This window comes from Cottoperca gobio, chromosome 4 (genome assembly GCF_900634415.1).
Source record: "Cottoperca gobio chromosome 4, fCotGob3.1, whole genome shotgun sequence".
Taxonomy (NCBI): Eukaryota; Metazoa; Chordata; class Actinopteri; order Perciformes; family Bovichtidae; genus Cottoperca; species Cottoperca gobio.
Genome location: NC_041358.1, coordinates 10,599,176 through 10,617,882, shown reverse-complemented (window position 1 = coordinate 10,617,882; position 18,707 = coordinate 10,599,176). Strand labels below are relative to the sequence as shown.

The 18,707-nt window shown below is 40.1% G+C and overlaps 1 protein-coding gene across 2 annotated transcripts in view; it reads left to right on the top strand.

Annotated features, from left to right (window-relative positions):
- Positions 1–18,707, top strand: part of bcar3 (BCAR3 adaptor protein, NSP family member) — a 59,913-nt gene that overhangs the window by 22,761 nt on the left and 18,445 nt on the right. For both annotated transcript variants that reach the window (XM_029430357.1, XM_029430359.1), the window contains 3 exons: positions 1,536–1,731; positions 2,342–2,596; positions 8,674–8,716. In XM_029430357.1, the coding sequence (XP_029286217.1) occupies positions 1,536–1,731; positions 2,342–2,596; positions 8,674–8,716 (494 nt within the window). The remainder of the gene's footprint in view (positions 1–1,535; positions 1,732–2,341; positions 2,597–8,673; positions 8,717–18,707) is intronic.

Genomic DNA, 18,707 nt, shown 5'->3' with positions numbered 1-18,707 from the left:
TTGCGTTTGAAATGAAATTATTTTACACCATGTAGATCGCCTTGGTTCAAAACAATGCCTCTTCTTCAGAGCTCACTACTTCTGACTACTCCAGTGCCAAGCCCCACAGTTTCCACTGCAGCCTACTTTCTCTGATCATAATCAGGTTTTCTAAATAGAGACACAATAACAAACACCAGCATAGTTTTTCAGGTCAGATTATTATGTTTGATGAGATTAGAAATAGGGGGGGGGGGGTGGGTTTGTTGAGTCTCGTAGCATCCAGTCTACCAACATGCCTGTCAGCAGATGGTATTTTAATTTGTACAGTGTGACTAAGTGCTGCATGGTGAGTGATACAGAGCAGATGATGGTGTGCTGTCCAGTCATCATTACACGGCAGGGGAATTTATCAAGAACCTGTCCATCTCTGCCAACCTATCTGTCCTGTTCATCTCTGTGTACAGTAATTACATCTGCTTATCTGTCTGTCCTACAAGACCACACAACACACAAAAAAAAGAAGTTTTGTGAAGCCAGTGTTGCTTTTTTCTTTACACTTGGAGTAAAAGCTGTTTTGTAAGCACCTTGTTGGAATAATAAGAATTCTAAGCATTTCCTACTAGTATGACATTCAGAGTCTGTTGATAAAAATACCCCCTGAAACCGAATAAGAAGGTCAGACCTCTGTTCTCTTCTCACGTCCACCACTAGGAAGCCAAACTCTCATTGGCTTCAAGCCCAGCACAAGTCACCCTTCTTGTGTAGTGTAATTTGTTGCCCTCCTCAGGGATTCAAGTGAAAAAGAAAATCTAAGACAAAAAGGGACGGGGAACGTCTCCTTGTATGTTCTAAATAGTTGTCTTTGGTTTGTGGGGTTAGGATAAACTTTAACCTTAAATGACACTGGGATCTTAATTTGATCGCACAATGTATTTGTGGTTTTGAAGAAAAACGTAAACAACACAGTATATTGGCAGATTTTCGTTTTAGTGTGTGTTTGCATACATGCAAATAAAAAAAATAGAAATCCCTAAATAAGCTTTAAAAATGTGGATTAGTTTGAATCACATTGCTTAGCTGAAACTACTGGTATAACGTTATGTAAGCAGAAGCTTTATTACCCTCCAAACAATGTGTTAGTGAGTATTTATATGCATGATGATGTGAAAGGGTATGTGAACCATGTGAGTGTATTGCTGCTGGAGGTGGTGGTGGGGGTGTTGTACTGGATCATGTATCATAATATTTAATCTTAGTGTGTGTTTGTGTGTCTTAGATCATATATCTTTACATAAATGTATTACTCCCACCTTTCTGTCTCGTGTTACCATGGTTCCATAGCTGCGTTCCCCTAGTTATTGTATCGTAAGCATATTAGGTTATAACACACCCAGTGAGGTTTTGTATTTATCACCTTAAAAAAGTTATAAAAAATATATATACATAAACTAATTTGTATGTGTAAAGACTGAGATCAACTCTTCAAATCCAAAGCTTTACTGTGCTGGTGAAAGGATTTCTCCGTCTGACTTTGCATTTGTGTTTCTTTCCAGAGTTGAGGATGATGGCAGAGGGGCGTTTTGCCAGTCTGCCCAGGTCCCTCCATGCACACCACGCCCTTGGAGGAGGCACTGCACACACGGGAGTCCCCTCCACCTCCCTCGGTGTCCCCGGTAGCAGCACCTGCTCCTCCAGAGGGCTCCAGGCCTCCCTCGTCTCCTCCATGGACCTCCTCAGCTCCAGATCTGGGTGAGTTGGGTGACCAACAGCTTCAAAGAATCCTGTCCTACTAAAATAAACAAACAAGCCAATTGTATTTTCTTTAAGGCAATACAGGTTTTAAGACATTGAAGATAGCGATTTAACCAAATAAAGGTACATTTTAAAAGATTAATAAGCAGGTGATCACAAAACTATTTGGTTCGCAAAAAATATATATTATTTACTTCTTCTCTATTGTTTGGCACTGCTTCTACAATAGTCACATCAATTATTACGACATCTTGTTCGAACCAACCAGTCATGATTTTAACTCTAAACCAAAGGGAACCAAAAACATTCCAAAAATACCAAATATGTCAGACTGATTTAGAGGAATATATTCATGAGTTGGTAGAGGAGACGTTGAGCAGATGTAAACATAGCTAATGATTTTAGTCCGTGTACAGTAAGCAGCATCCAAAAGCTTCACTGAAGTGTTTGACCGTCTCACATTTATACTCTGTATCGACTTAACAGGAGTTTTAAGAGGATAGAGCCCGTCTGAAAGGGGATTTGTTTTCTAAATATAGAGTCTTTACAAATGTTTATGGGGATTGAATTTATTCCAATACTTAAGTAAATCTTTTCTCTCCCCCAGTTTCCCTCCAGGTCATGGCAGCGGCCTGTCAGAGCTGCCCGCTGCTGCCTACCAGCAAATCTCCATTCACGGTACTCTGCCTCGACGCAAGAGAGGAGGGGCAAACCTCAACCATGGAAACTACACCTGGGACCCCAGAGCCAATCACACACAGCACATACTCTGCGGGAACACGTCACAGGCTCCCGGACACGCCCATCAACCCTTGACCTCTCCGCTGGTGCAAAACATCATTGACGACTTTCATGGTTACAGGTAAACACATGTACAAACACACAGAGATATGCTGATGAGAGGTCATACAAGCCCTCTGTTGATGAACAAGACTGCATTTTGATATTTACAATTTCTGTCTGTGATTTTATGTAACAAAGGGACAGAGGGTGTCATACACTGTACAGATTGTAAAGCCCCCTGAGGCAAATTTGTAATTTGTGATATTGGGCTATATAACTAAAATGTGATTGATTGATTGAACATTCATGACAATTGTTCAAAGAGCAGTTACCTTATCTCTGTACCTTTGATTATTGACTATGATGGGGAGAAAAATGACATAATTAAAGGAACACTCAACCGAAAATGTATAATTTCAAATTCAAATATGCAGCCTCAATAGGCTTAAACAGGTGGCTCTTAAAAGGTTTTGTAGCTTGCTTCTTCGCAGGGAACAGCAGCTGTGGTTAGTTTTGATATGCAGCAGTTAGTATGAATTACAGTAGTGACTCAAAGGAAACAACATTGAAATGGGGCTGGTTCGATTCCAGAAAGGGACCTTTATTATATCTCATCTCCTACGTCTTTCCCCATATTTTTTTATCTGTCTCTATCAAAATATTTGAAAAGAATACATGGAAATGTCCATAAAAACTCCTCAAACTTGTCTTGTAGCATGATCCTCTTCTCCACCCTTGATCCGTGTGCTTTTACATTACATGTCATTTAGTACATGTTCTTCCAGATCGACTTACAGTGAACTAACTACAGGGACAGTGGTGGGTTACAATGGTGGCTGCCCTGGTATTGAACTCACAACTATCTGGGTGTTGTCTTTGGAAGCTGTACCACTAGACCACTAGACCATCACCACCCTCAGTACCCTCAGAGCTCAGTATGTTGTTGGTTTGAGAAGTTTCTACGGACTTTTTTGACATGTTCTGACAGAGTTTTTGTTGTTGTTTTTCTGACTTTGGGTCACTGTTGTGAATCCAAGCTGCTATTTTCATTATCGATTATTCTGACGATTATTTTCTCGATTATTTGTTTGGTCTATAAAATGTCAGAAAAGAGTGAAGAATGTACATCTTAGTCTCTCCAAGGTGATTTAAATGTCTTGTTTTTTTGTCAGTTCAAAACCCAAAAATCAGTAACATAAAAGCAAAGCAGGAAATTGCCATATTTGAGAGACTGATTCGAAATGTTCCTCTTCGGAGTCAGGACTCGGAGGGAGTTTGTAGATGGTTGGAGAAAGGCAAGTCTGTAAAGTGTCCCGAGGGGGTGTAGCAGTTAGCTCAACTTCAGAGGGAACACGGACACAAACACACACCTCATCCCTCAACATGTCCTCCCATCTTTCTATCTCTAGTGTAGAGTTACAACAGACAGTATCTGATGTAGCCAGCTCTGTGTGTGTCTGTGGGTGCGTGCTCGTAGCCCCCAGCAGTGGGGTTACCTTTGTAGGTCAGGGTGTGGCAGGACAGATCACAGATTACTGTGAGCTCTTTGTCTGCTCTCTCCATCTTTCTGCCTCCATACTGGATACATTTCATACACTGCTGACAATTTGTCCAGGTCAATTTAAACCCGTGCAGGTGGCTAAATAATGAACGGCATCATTCTCTCAGTCCGCTTCCTTTTTCATGGAGTTAATGCACATGTATGGGTTTTGAAATCAGTCATATGTGTCTCTTAGTTTCTGTTCCAATTGATCCAAATATAAATTGAGTTGAAAATAACATCAAAATGCATGACCACAAAATGAGACATGGTTCTGTAGCTGAGGGATGTGGGCAGGTGGGGGTTGTTCTTTATAATCAGCTGATGATGGCCTTGCTTCAAGCTATCTGAAGATCAAAGAACAGCACTTGGTAATAATTGAATTAACCTACTAATGGCCTCACAACTACAAAGGAGACCCTTCTTTGTGAGTGACAGCAGGTATGAGAGACAAATCTCTCTGTGTCCAAAGTTATTTCATCTCTTCGTTTGATATTCTTGTTTCACTTACTTACAATCATCTTCTTGGCCGTAGGTGAAAGGTTTTACGTTCTCAAGGTATATCGTCATTCATTACACCTCGTCTAAGGAAATGATACGGTTACTTGACTGACAGATAAGTCGACCAACAGAAAGATTATCACCAACTATTTAGATAATGGATTAAAAAGTAAAGTAATTTTTCATGCAAAAATGTAAAAAAATAATAAAATGCTGTTTTTCTGCCTCCTAAATATGGATCTTTTCATTTATCCATATTTAAGATAATATCTTTGAGTTTTGGACTGACAAAACAAGATATTTAAAGAAATCATCTTGGACTTCGAGAAACAGGAATGGACATTTTTCCCTATTTATCCTGATATTTTATTGATCAAATTATTAATTGAGTAGTCGAGTAAATAATCTGCAAATGTATAGATAATGAAAACAATCGTTAGTTGCATCCCAACAGGAAATTTTCTCAACATCGTGATTTACTGTAGTAAAGGAAGAAAATCCAACATTTTATAATTTATTCTGCTGTTGTTAAAGCAACCAGTAGCATTATATAAATCCAAGCTTTCCTCCCAGCTCTCTGTTGTTGTTTTGAAACTCCTCACAGGCCATAGTTGAGTTTTCTATAAAAAGATAAGGGAGTGTATATCTCTAAGGTATGTAACCACTGGCCAGTCGGTCTTGACTTTCCATTACTGTCAGCTGACCTATGACCCCTGGCCGTATGTTGCACTGGCTTCAGATTGGTCAGTTTGTCTCGCCGTTGACCTCTGTGGGCAGCTCAGCAGACCACCAGGAGAGGAGGAGGGGGAGGAAGAGGGATAGAGCAGAAAGAAAGAGGGGAAAGGAGCAGAAAGAGAGTGATTAGAGAGAAGAGATCGACAGACAGACTGTTTGGATTAGTTTCTCCTTATTTAGATCAAATCATAGCTTAAACCGACTACTTAAAATAGTAGTTTCAACTGTTTTTATGCTATATTCTCTTTAAAATAGCAAAAGATTGATATGTTAATGAACTAAACATCCTACCATGTTCATACCTGTTGATTTATTCCCCTAGAAACACGCCTGACAAACTGAGTGAGAAAAACAGCAGGTCGCTTTAGTGCTGCAAATAAAAAACAGGATGTGAGATGAAAAGGGTATGGGGTCAACAGAGACTCCCCTCCAGAAACTCAAAAACAAAGTGGATTTTCCATTTAAAACATTTCAAATATTTGAAAATGTCACAGACATAAGCACTGGAAGGATGTTAAGATTATTTATGATGTCCCTTTTCCATTGTGGACACCCTACGTACTCAAAACCCTATGTAGAGAATTCATATTTATTATGGAAATGGGACACGGTTCTAGTGTAGTACCTTTCAGTACTGTACATTCATTGCTTGAGTCTGTGGATCTTTATTATGAAAACACACTGACCTCTGTAGGCTGCCTGTAGACCCTGCATGTTGCTCATGAGCTCTTTCCATTGCTCCCACTGTCTGTCTGTATGTCACTCTCTCTCTCTTACTCTCTCCCACACACACAAATATGGTGAAGTCACTCTCTGAAGCCAGTTGTGGTCGTGCTGAGTATTGTGTGGTGAAGCGCAAAGAACAACAGTAGCCAGAAAAAGATTGTGGCGAGTGCTGCCTGCTTCTGCCCTCCCTGCTCTTGGTTTTTTTTTCTTTCTCACTTGCTTCCACTCTTTCTGCCTTCATAGGTCTGTCTCTGTCTGTGATGCAGGTCAGTTTTGTGGTCGTAGAAGCAGAAAAATCCAGTGTCTGATGCTGTTTCAGCAACAACAAAAAGGGCGACGTTAGCTGTGGTCAGCTTGTGTAGTCTGGAATGCGTGGCCATGTCACTCTCATCATACTTTGCTTCCGTTTTTTAGTGCTGTTGTCAGCCCTACTAAACGTTATCAGGGAATATAGATGTAAAAAACATCCATCAAGATGCAGGGCGGAGACTTCATCCTTCACCTGTTTGACGACATGGGTTCAACACACTGGATCTCCATCAGCTCCTGCCTCTCTGTTTGTGAGCCTGACCTTTGACCTTCCTGAGGAAAAACAGGGAATTTCCCTCAGTTGTAGCACATTCAACTCCAGGAGGGTTCATATGGGTGTTGTCTGGTATGTAGTGATTCTCCACGCACCCATCTCAGCCTATGGAGCCAACACAGGGTTACGAGGGGCAGGTGGTTGGCGTGGTGAAGGTTTGGGGCCAATCAGAGGTCCAGCTAACCACCGACTCCAACAAAGCAACACATACAAGTACAGTACGTGTATGTCAAACAGAATGTCTGATTTTAGTTTAGATTTCAGACCACGGAAACTTCCTGCGTTCTTCTTCCTCATTCTCCTCCTCCTCTTTATTGTCCGTCTCCTTCATCCTCTGCAGTGGTGATTATGGTCACACCACCTGTCACTGATCACTATAATGCAAACCACCAACAAAAAAGAAAAAATCATGGCTATTTTCTGATGCACCAATCATATTCTTATCCAAATTAGGGATGGGACAATATAGGATTTTATTGCACATCGCGATTAAACACAAAGTTAATCGTGGTGAGATTCTATTCCCGGGATAATTCTGAATATCCTCACATGAGACATCTCATTTAAAAAGCTGTCTCGCTTTCTATCATGGTAAGTAAAAAGTGAAAAATAGAGCATGATGTTGCTATTTCTTTTATTTATGAATCCTTTATCTATGCAGGGGGACCTCATGATTTATGATCTTATTCAAGATTCTTTGATCACTAAAAAGTATGTTCACTAAAAACGATCTGTGAAGCAATACAAATATCATTTTCCTAACAATATGTAAGGTTAAGTGATTCCAGTGTTTCAGGATATGTTGGATTAGGGTTGTTTAGACCGCGTTTGAATATACTGAGCTTCCACGACTCTGCGAAGTGAAATCTGCAGGAGATCCTGAGGGTGATGGAGAGGCCTGAGCACTCCACCTTCTCTGAATAATGACTACACATTGTTGTGAATGAAGGCTTCTGTTTAGTTACATAAGTAAGACCCAGCACATTATCTGGGGCCATATTAAACTGAGAGGGCTTAGAGCTAAACATATTTGGTTTGGTAAGTAATGGGCTGTGTTAATATTCCCGTGGGAACAGCAGTGTAGGCTTATGGGATCTAAACTACCAACCTTGCTAACGTTGTGGGGGATTTGAGCTAATTACCTCTTTCACTGATCCCCTGACTTAAGCTTCCTGTGGAGAGAGAGCTACATTTATGCACTCAAGTACCAATATCAAGACAAAGAGGGAGAGCAATGGAAATAATGGCCTGTGCATGACACAATATGAGGATTTTATACTGCTGGTATAAATACAAATAAATACCTGAAAAGGTTTTCTGTGTATTCTGACCTTTAGACAAAAGTGTCCAACAACAGCCAATGAAAGTTCAGCTAGATTGAGTCAAGGAAACATTTAGGAAATGTCAAACTGCTGTCTGATGTGATTGTTTTTTGGATTAACGGAGGAATTAAAGAAACAAGAGACAAAAATGAAAAGAAAAAGCTGCTGTGTGTATGTGTGTGCTCTAACCTCCCTGTGAATGTGTCAGTGGACTCTGAATGGTAGGCGTGTGGCTGCGATGTGTGTTATGGTGGGGGAGGAGTGAGGGAGGGAGGGAGGCCAAGTCAGGCCGGCAGTGAGTGAACATGTTTACCACTGACTGAGAGAAAGACTGAGACAGACAGCGACTGGGACAGAAAAAGACCGAGTCTCAAATCTAAAGCAGTTCTGTGTGAGGTCTGGTTTTACTCGACTTCTTTCTTGTGAGCTCGGGACAGCATTGCCGTTACAGTGCAGCTGTACCTTCTTGGTCTATGGCTAATACGGACACTTATTTGGACCAGTGACATCCATTTGGACCTTCTCCACTGAACTATATCATGTCCTACAAGAGCTGAGTAGTGTTTGAATCTCCTAAAGAAGCAGCATCAGCACCAGTCAGGGTCCCACCTGGACTCAACACAGCCAGCTCTGCAGTTTATTTGTAATAGGAACTCTAGAGAGGAACGGAAGATCAACACAGAGCAGTTTGCGTCCAGTTGCAAGATGTGTTCACTAAACAGGACCATGTCTTTGTCTGTGTTCCCCAGGGAGCCTGCTGCCGGCCTGGACGCCACGGTGGACTATGTTAAGGTAGGAACAACAAATGTTTGTTTGTCATTAACAGAATATAGACAGAACTGCTGCAGCTGCTGCTGCTACTATTACCTTCATATCTGAAAGTACGGCCTGGAGTGCGGTGGTTTTAAATCCTTCCTTTATGAATGTATTCTTTTCATTAGAAACATGGGGGGTGCTGCATGACACATTACCCATTATGTTCACTTTCAGTAGTTTTATATACAACATTTAAAGTATCTCTGGGACTGGCTGTAATGTGCAAAAATAAAAGATGCACTCAAGCAACATTTTATTTAATTTCATTTAATAGTATTGGTAGTATTACATTTCCTCCAAATCCCTTTTTTAGCTTTTTGTACGGTAAACCTACAAACATCTCTCAAATCATATGTGCACCTATTTCTTGAAAAGACTTTGTACACAGTCTGGCAGTGACTTTCTTTCAGCTCTGAACATTTGTATTATTATTTTATACTACACCAAATCATTAAATTTCATAGCGTAAGTATTTTATAAACAATGGATTTGTGTGATCATAACAACCCGCCTTATTAATAGCCGTGGTAATACTACGAAAACCTTAAGAAAATACTGCAACTCTTAACAAAACACTTTTTTCTTCAACCTTTGCTCGATTATATAAAGTTCAAAACATTTAGAGAAAATCGGAGAAAATGATTTGAATCCATCTCCATCAGCGACTGTAATTTGACTAAAACTGGATGTGAAATGATATGCAGCTGTTTCTGCAGGCGTCAATGTAAACATCACTCAAAGGAGAAGTTAATCCAATTACCCCTAGCATACATGGATAATACTCCTCTGCCACTGCTTTGGCTGTCACACGGTTGTAAATCATATTCACACACATACACGCCACCTGAGTCCCAGCTTGCCTCAGTCAAAGAGAGGCGATCATTCACTTATCACAATATCATTGTGCTGACAAGTGATTTGCTTTCCTGTTTATGTTTCTCTGTATTTCTGTCTTTGCCTTTCATCTTTTACTCACCGTGCACAGCTTCTGCTTAATTGTGATGGGAAATGCATGTAATGTAAAGAGATTAAATACAAACATCACAAGAAGCTACAGCTGTGGATCAAATCAAAAATACCTTTTGAATATCGACCAAAGTGTTTCCACATAACACTGAGAATCACTCACTGTCAAGTACCGAAAGTTATTTATATATTCTTCAATCAGATATGGTCTGATTTGAATAACTATTTGTTATCTCATACTGCAAGATACTGTAGACTAATTCTTGATGCCTTTTGTGGTAAAACAACAGCATTAAACAGTGATTAATGAAAATCTTTGCCAGAATTCATTGTATTATTTTATTTTTTAAATCTAGAGTATCCCTAATTCCCATCCAAACGTCTTTGTGGCCAGAGTAAAGACAGAATTCAAAAATATTGATCAAATGTTCAGGTTGGTTACAGACAGCTATTCATGCAATAGTTACATTTTAGATCTTATTTTAGATTTAGATTTTATTGCCAAGTAGGTTTTCACTCACAAGGAAATCTCTTTGCTATATTAGTGCATAACATAAACATAGCATAGAATAAATAAATAAAAGCAACAAATTGCAAGTATAAAAATCAAGAAACATAAATATAGAAGAGAAGAAAATGATAGTAAATTATAAAAGAAATACTCTGAATAAATATAAAAGAGTTCTGCAGTTTTAGACGGGGTAGTTTGTGCAGAAATGTGCATCAGCAAATTGTTCAATAGGGGTGTCCTGTGACACCAACATTGAATCAGAAGCGAAGACCAGAAATGGAAAGGTGTTCCAACATGTATGGAAACACATTTATATTCAGCAATTTTATTAAAAAGGCATTATTAATGTAGTATTTATGCAGAAATTCTGTTTTCTTTTGTTGCTGTTACTAAAAGTGCTTAAATGATGATAAATCAAATGCAAAAAAAAATCTTATTGTGGTGAGTTTTGCCAAAAGACCAGTAAACGCAGCAAAAATTTACATTTTCCTTTTAATTTAAGAAATTCTGAACGTTGCATAAAACATCGTCATAGAGCTCTTAATAACAAAGTAAAGCTAAACTATGTGTTCACGTGTCTCTGGTGCGATCACATTTTGACTAAAAAACGTTTTTTCCCCCAGAATTTTCTTTACATAACTAGATCAGTGTAAAGCAGTCCTAACTACACATACGTACTGAGACGTGCGTTCCCATTTCTTCTCTCTTTAACTCTTTCCTCCTTTCCATCTATTAGCTCATACGTTTGGATGCTGACACCTCAGTCTGAAAAGCAAACTCAGAGTCCTTCCCACGAGAACATGTGGGAGCTAACCACACACACACCTACACACAAACAGTACTTGTGTGTATTTCTTTGGTCAAATTAGGGTCGCGTGTGAGAGTCAACAGAGTGTGTGTGTGTGTACTGACCGCAAATGGAGCTACTGTGTCCCAGGTATTATATAATATGTGTGAAAGTGTAGCTGTCAGCTCTGCTACTCCAGGTGTGTTTGCATTTCCACTGTGGATGAAAACACGCAGACTGCAACAGGCAGTGCATACGCTCTGTGTCATGTCCTGTGGAAAGGTCAAAAGTACATCAACTGTGCAGTGAGCCTTGCAGTGTGATCAGGCCATCGATTATGTATAGTACAAGTGTGTAGGATGGATGTGCGCAGGCAAGGAAGAGTCTACGGGGGTAAATCGTATAAAGATATCCCTCTCTTGTCTCACTGTAGGCCAATTTCTCTCATTTTCAGAGATGTTTGATGTCTAAATTCTGCGTATTGTCCTCTCAGTGAGGGAAACTAGCTCATCCAATTCACGATGAATTGCCTCTTTGAGGTGATAGAGGGGGTTCAATATCAAAGATGCACCGAAAATACTGAAATTACAAGAACAGTACAAATGAAGAGAAGTAACATATTGGAGAACTATACTGAGGCAGCTATGAACATGTTGTCAGTGATGCCTATAAAGCTGTGAAGCTGTTTAAATAAGGAGTTAAATATTTATTATTGGTTTCCAAATGTACAAATATGTTTGTGTCAGATTATACTGTAAAGTAAATGCAGAAAATGAGCATTCATACTGAAATGTCACTAAATATTAGGATGTTTTAGAACAAATCTACAAGTTACTAACCTGGTGATGTAATGTGTTGCATGCACCGTCTGCTACTCACATTATCACACTGACAGGCAGGAAAACATTCAGTACAGTGGGGCTCATTTAGCTCCACTTGGCCAGATTAAAAAACAGGCGGTCAAATCTGTGAGGGGAATTAGGGATTGGTACAAAATTCCCACAGGATCAATCAGAGTAGTGTTACATAGTAGGGTTGTTAAATGCTGCAGCAGTAAATTGAGCAAAAAGGTTTTATTCACGTAAATCCTGAAGACGCTGAAAAAGTATTTTCTGAATCGGCTTCTTACTATAAGAGCGATGAGATCCCTCATGAATACCAACATTTCTACAAAGGTTGGACCAATTTTGGATGTTTTTTTCTGAAAAGAAAAAGTGGAAGGAAAGTGTGCCAAATGGATCATTTCGACATTGAATCAAAATGGTATCTATTATAATGAACACAACACCTTCTGGTACAACAGGTGGCAGTATACTGCATCATATTCTCCATGTTGTTTGAGAGCAAAGTGACTGAAAGAAAGAGAGAAGGAAAGAAAGAAAGTCTATCCCCCTGTTGATCCTCGGTAGTTCAGAATGAACACAGCTCTTCTTTGACTTTTCTAAAGGACTCTCACTCTTCTTCTCTTTCATTCCCTCTTTCAGTCTTTGACTAGAAAACATCAAGTTGCTCTCCCCTCATGAGAGAGCTTTAAGAAAGAATAACGCTGTGTGTGTGTGTGTGTGTGTGTGTGTGTGTGTGTGTGTGTGTGTGTGTGTGTGTGTGTGTGTGTGTGTGTGTGTGTGTGTGTGTGTGTGTGTGTGTGTGTGTGCGCGCGGTCTCGGGTTGCAATTGCTTTCAACTCTCAAAGTGGAAGACATTAAACAGCTTACAGTACACAGACACATTTATAGTTTGGTGATCAAAACATCAATTCAAGTGTTTACTGACTCATGAATTAATTAATCTCTTAAGGATAAAAGTACCTTGAAGTTCTCGAGGAGAGCTTGAAGGTGAAGATGCACTCTGGTGCACTCTAGTGGTCATGTGCAGGTACTACAGTATGAGGCAGACCCTGTAACTGTAAATGGTTAGGAGTCAGCCAGTTAGGAATCCAAACAGCAGTGTGACACTCATCAGGATCATCACACCAGTCTGTTAGCAAGCCTGCAAGTTAAAATATCAACCAGCCAGCTAGCCAAGTATTCAGTTGTGCTAACCAGCCTGCGGGTGTCTCAGTCTGCCAGTCTGCACAGCCAATCAATCATTCAGTTTGTCGGCCTATAAGCAGAGCAGGCAGCTTGCCAGCAACCCAGCAGCTCGCTGCAGTAAATGAACAATGATAAGCCCCTGTTGTGAAGTCCTCAGTCAACCTGTTAGACCCACATAACGGAATGTTTGCTCAGATATCTTTTTATCTTACATAATGCCTTACATAAAGGTACTTGAAGTATTTTGACAAAACAAAAAAGTTTTCTTGATTTCAAATGTAGAGCTTTATACTCCTGAATTCAGTATCAGTGATGAAAAGTTTACCAATTTCTTTGTAAGAATCCATGAACGGCCACTCTAAGAGTCTTTATCGGCTCTATTGCCCCTTTCAGAACAGACGAAGGGGTCACTCTGGGTAATGAGTGGTGTTTGGTCTGGGTCAGCAGACTATAGATCAGGAGTCCTGATGTAAACCATGTGAGTCACGTGTCTCCAGTCGTTATCTAAACACAAAACTTTGAAATGCTTTTAATACGTCATGACATGACTGTATTTATGCTTGGTGAGATTTTGCCTCCCACAGTTCATATTCCCAGGTTGAGTTTTAGCTTCTTTTTTTATTATCTAATAACATGTCTACAATGTAGGTAAAATAATAAAACCATCCTCAAAGCCTAAACAAGTGTGCTTTCTCTCAATATGTCCAAGCTCTCGTGCAAACTATTAATGCTTGAAACCAAAGCAACATTGTTTTTAGTATCTGAATCTAAACTACTAGTATAAACCAAATACATTTACATTCACATGTGTATTGCACTTGGCATGAATTAAGTTAATGTTCCCCATGAGGAATAGTAGGATAACTTTGACATTAAATACTTTTTTTAGAAGCGAGTTCCAGATGTATGCCATCACCTCCATTGTAACTTTCTTCTAAGCTGAAAACACAAAACTCAGATTTGCTTTCTCTCTTTTTAAGCCACAACAGATGTATTGTGCCCACTGACTGCACACATTTTATTGACGTTGTGTGGAAGCGTCACAATGTTAAAATCAATATGACTGTCACCAAGACAGCCCATTACTGATAGATGACCCATCACAAACATTCACCCAGAGGGCTGAACAGCAGTGTCACTGATATTTATTCTCTGGCATTAGATCATGATGTGAGCTGCATAACTGGTAGAGAAGGACACTGATGCTGAGACTTCATACCGTTGATTCCTGTCAAACAAGCTTCCAGCCAGTGTCAGGAAATCAGAGTCTACTTGTAGAATATTCACTTGATTCTGATGGTGTAGCATGAAGACTGTAGGAAAACAAGACTATTAACGTAAACAGTTCTGCAGTATGTTTTGCTGTAATGTGTTTAGCATTTGTTTTTATCTTTTTTGTATTGAAAATAGTGAGAAATATGGAATTCTGATCATCATGTCACTCGGTCAGTCCATCACTTTCGCAAACACTGAAATATCTAAGCGACTATTGGATGGATTGCCATTAAATTTGGTACAAATATCAAGAGGATGAGGAAGTACAAATGTCAAGAGGAACCCTAAGGACTAAGGTGATCCCCTGACTGACCACCAGCAACTGAGTCTTTAGTGTAACTGTGTCATGAAGTCATAAAAGTACGTCGTTTTGTGTATTGGGCTGAAATATCAAACTTAAAATGGCTATAATCAATGTTCTTATAAAAATCATAAATGATATGAAAACAATGTAAAGGGGGCGCTTGTAGTGATGAAGCTACAGAGTTTCAGCGTGTTGCTTTGGTTCCCTCTCATAGCATCCTTATTGGCAGCAGCAGGCAGCTGTTTTCTGTGAAAAAGCTCTAAACAGCCATGTACACTACCTGCTCAGCTGCAGACAGCCGACAGTTAGAGGCCAGCTGGTGAACACAGTGGAGCATTTAGCAGCTAAAGAGCCGGATCATTCCCTCAGGAGTTGATGGAGACTAAAACATAAATGTAACTGTTTGGTAACAAGTTTGCCATATCAACTTAAAAGGTGATGATGATATGTCAATATTCAGTGGCCAAACAAATTAGATACTGCAAGTTTAAGACAGAGAAACCATGTGCAACATAATATTTACCTTGGTTCAAACTCACAGTACAATGTAAAAAACGTACCCAAAATAAAATTACATATTTAATACAATTTTATAATTTTATATAACAACAAATGTTATCTTTTATCCTCCCGTTTTCTCACATAACTTGCTGAAGTTGCTCTGCTCTCCTTTGTCCAGTCGAGAGAAACAACAAGATAGAAATAGAAAACATAGAACCTCAGCGCGCCGATTTCTGTCCCTCGTTGTTTTTCCAGAGCATTCCTGAAGCGACGGATGTGTGTATTTTAAGGTGGACATTTAGCCTAGCTGGTGATTTGGGGCTGCTGTGGTTGGCAGTAGTGTGTGTGTGTGTGTGTGTGTGTGTGTGTGTGTGTGTGTGTGTGTGTGTGTGTGTGTGTGTGTGTGTGTGTGTGTGTGTGTGTGTGTGTGTGTGTGTGTGTGTGTGTGTGTGTGTGTGTTGCCCCAGGGAATGTTCTACATGTATTTCCTCCGTGGATCCTCAGAGAGTTCAAACTATAATTAGTGGCTTCATTTGCTGCAGCAGAATATTCCTTTAACTGGTTGCTGTTGGGGTGTCACCCTCAGTGTGTGTTTGTGTGTTTGTTGATATAAGTGACTGTTTGACTATGTACATATGTATTCTGTAAATACAGTACATGCTTGTTTTTAGGCCTTTTCTGTGTACTGCCCATCTGAGTGTGTATGTGTCTGTAATGTGTGTGTGTGTGTGTGTGTGTGTGTGTGTGTGTGTGTGTGTGTGTGTGTGTGTGTGTGTGTGTGTGTGAATTGGTGGGAAAGTTGTGGCACTAAACTAGAGGGTGTAATTGCTCAGTATTCATTAAGTAACACAAATGGCCAGCTATTTATCAGCTTCACTCTTCAGGACACACACACACACACACACACACACACACACACACACACACACCTAGCTGACTCTTTCCTCTCGTCTAGACACTCGTGCAGCAGCATTGTAGATTATTTTCAGTACACAACAGTGACTGCACTTACAGCCACTTGCCATTAAATGTTCTCACATGTTTTGTGTCAGTGTCTGGCAGCTATTTCCTCAGAACAAATCTTGCCAACACAGGAAGTGATGTATTTTCTGTTTTTAGCTTGTTTGTAATAAATGGAAGAAGCACTAGGTAGTTTGGGGGAGCCGTGAAAGAATCATGTCTGAACAGTCAAATAAAACACCTAAACATCATAAACATGACGTCCAAAGAGATATCAGCGGTGAGCACACTGTTTGATTGACAGGTGACCTCTGGCAAGTGGAGTGAAGAAACTCAATGAGTGCTTAAATTCAAAGATGGGAAGAAAATTAGAAAAAAAAGAAATAGCACAGAAAATGAATTGGCCATAAATTATATTTTTTGTTAATTATTAATTTAGAAATACTCCAAAAACATCCTGGGTTTCCAGCTCCTGAAATATGAATTGAAGCTGGTTTTCTTGTATGATAGTAAATATGTATTTGGGGTTTTGGACTGTTGGTTGGACAAAAACCAGCAGATTGACTATATGAACTTTTGCTTTGGAAAATTGTGTGATGACATTTTATAAACCAAACGATGAGTTGACTAAATAATCGACATATTCATGAATAATTAAAATGATGGTTAGTTTCAGCCCTTGATGCAAACTATCTTGAGACCAAGGGAAACTAAAGCAACAGAATATTTAGTGTAGGTGAGACATTATGTAAGACGCATAGTATGTAATATGATCTATGTGTCTATGTTATTCCTATATTCTTCTATTCATCATGCATGTATTTTCAGCTTGAGAGCAAGAGAGAGACTTTGCCTCCGGGCCGCTCCTAGTTCAACCGCACATCATTGGCTGACATCAGACCACATGGGTGTTTCTCTCTCCCATATATGGAGCTAACGGGACGGAGTGTGAGAAAGGATCTCCAGAGCTGAGTGAGGTGGAGGGTTCACTCTGCAGGGGACTGTGGAGGAGAGGGATAGATACAGTAGGCTTGCTGATGGGGATGTTTGGAGCTGAGGTTGACAGTCTGTCTCTCCTGCAGATTCTGACTTATTTTAGTTCATTTACGTCACATCTGACGACACAAATCGTTTAGTCCACTTTAGTTTTGTAACTTTTTCTTAGAAGAGGCAAATTGGAATCGTTAATGGACTTGACAGTTAGTAAAGTTACGCTTTGGCCGTGTAGTCAGGGTGACTAAAGCTGGTGTTTACAGCTGAAGCCTGCAGATAGCTTCACACTCCTGGAAGTTAAGAAAAGTTACAAGAATGTCGGAGCGATGCAACCTAAAAAACCTGACAGCAGCTCTGTGTTGCTTCTACCACAAGAGCTCTGTCATCACTGCAAAGGTGAGAGAAACCAGAGAGTGTGTGTTGGTGCATTTGTGCAGGTATTGACAGATGTTGTGTATCAGTGTTTTTGTTTGCATTTGTGTGTCAAATCCTATATGGCAAGCATGTTTGTAAGTGCACATGTGCAGGTTTTTTGTGCAGTTTGTATGCTGCAGCGTTTGCTCATGCCTTTCTTTTTGCCTCGTACTTACTACATGCAAGTGTGTGTGTGTGTGTGTGTGTGTGTGTGTGTGTGTGTGTGTGTGTGTGTGTGTGTGTGTGTGTGTGTGTGTGTGTGTGTGTGTGTGTGTGTGTGTGTGTGTGTGTGCGTGCGTGCGTGCGTGTGTGTGTGTCCCATGATCTGTTGCTGTCATTTAAAGAAGACCACATGAAACTGTGCATTCCACAATAACACATTAGAAAAAGGCATTATTAAAAAGACTTAACTCCGACATCGCACGGCAGAAAATAATCTAAAAAGTGCATTGTAAAAATTCCAGTCATAGCAAAATCTAATCACACTGAACAGTCCTCCTCTTTCCCTCACTCTCTCTGTGAGCTGAACACTGGGCTTTTATTACTCGGACCAGACGCTCTCATAAATGACCGACTGTGTGACTGTCTGACTGTGTGTGAGTGTGAGATATACAGCTGGCTTCATCCATAACTAGTGCTGGCAGACAGACAGGGCAGTGTGTGATGGCAATGGTGAGACAGTTATAGTTATAAAAGCAGAGGTACCAGGACATGAGGATGATAAATTACTAACTTGCCTTCTTTATGACGTCAAGGAAATGTATGACTGCCATTAAATTGATTGGATGGAGCGAGCAGCGGCGCAGAAGGCGGAGGGGACGGGGTCCGTCCCTCTGTAGATTAGCCAGGAGATGCTCGGTTCTGTGCCTCCTCGACATTTACATCAGCTGTTAAGACGTATGTGCCTGGATAAAGGAGGACAAATGATAATGCAATGTGTGAATGTTTGCACAGTCAGAAAAACGACACTCTGCACAAAGTTTAGTTTAATTCATTATGGTTTAGTTGTTCAGTGCTCATTCGCTGTAATGTAGCTGTAATTAATAAAAGACATGGAAACTATACTTACCTCCCAGGAGCACACAAGACCATCCAATGCAAAACAATCTCACCACACGGTTCATTCAGTGAATGTTGTGGAGCCTTCAATCATATATTGGCACACATTAAAGCACACAGAAATTGTAGCTATTGCTAATATTCAACTCTTGTCCCTTGTTGGGCTT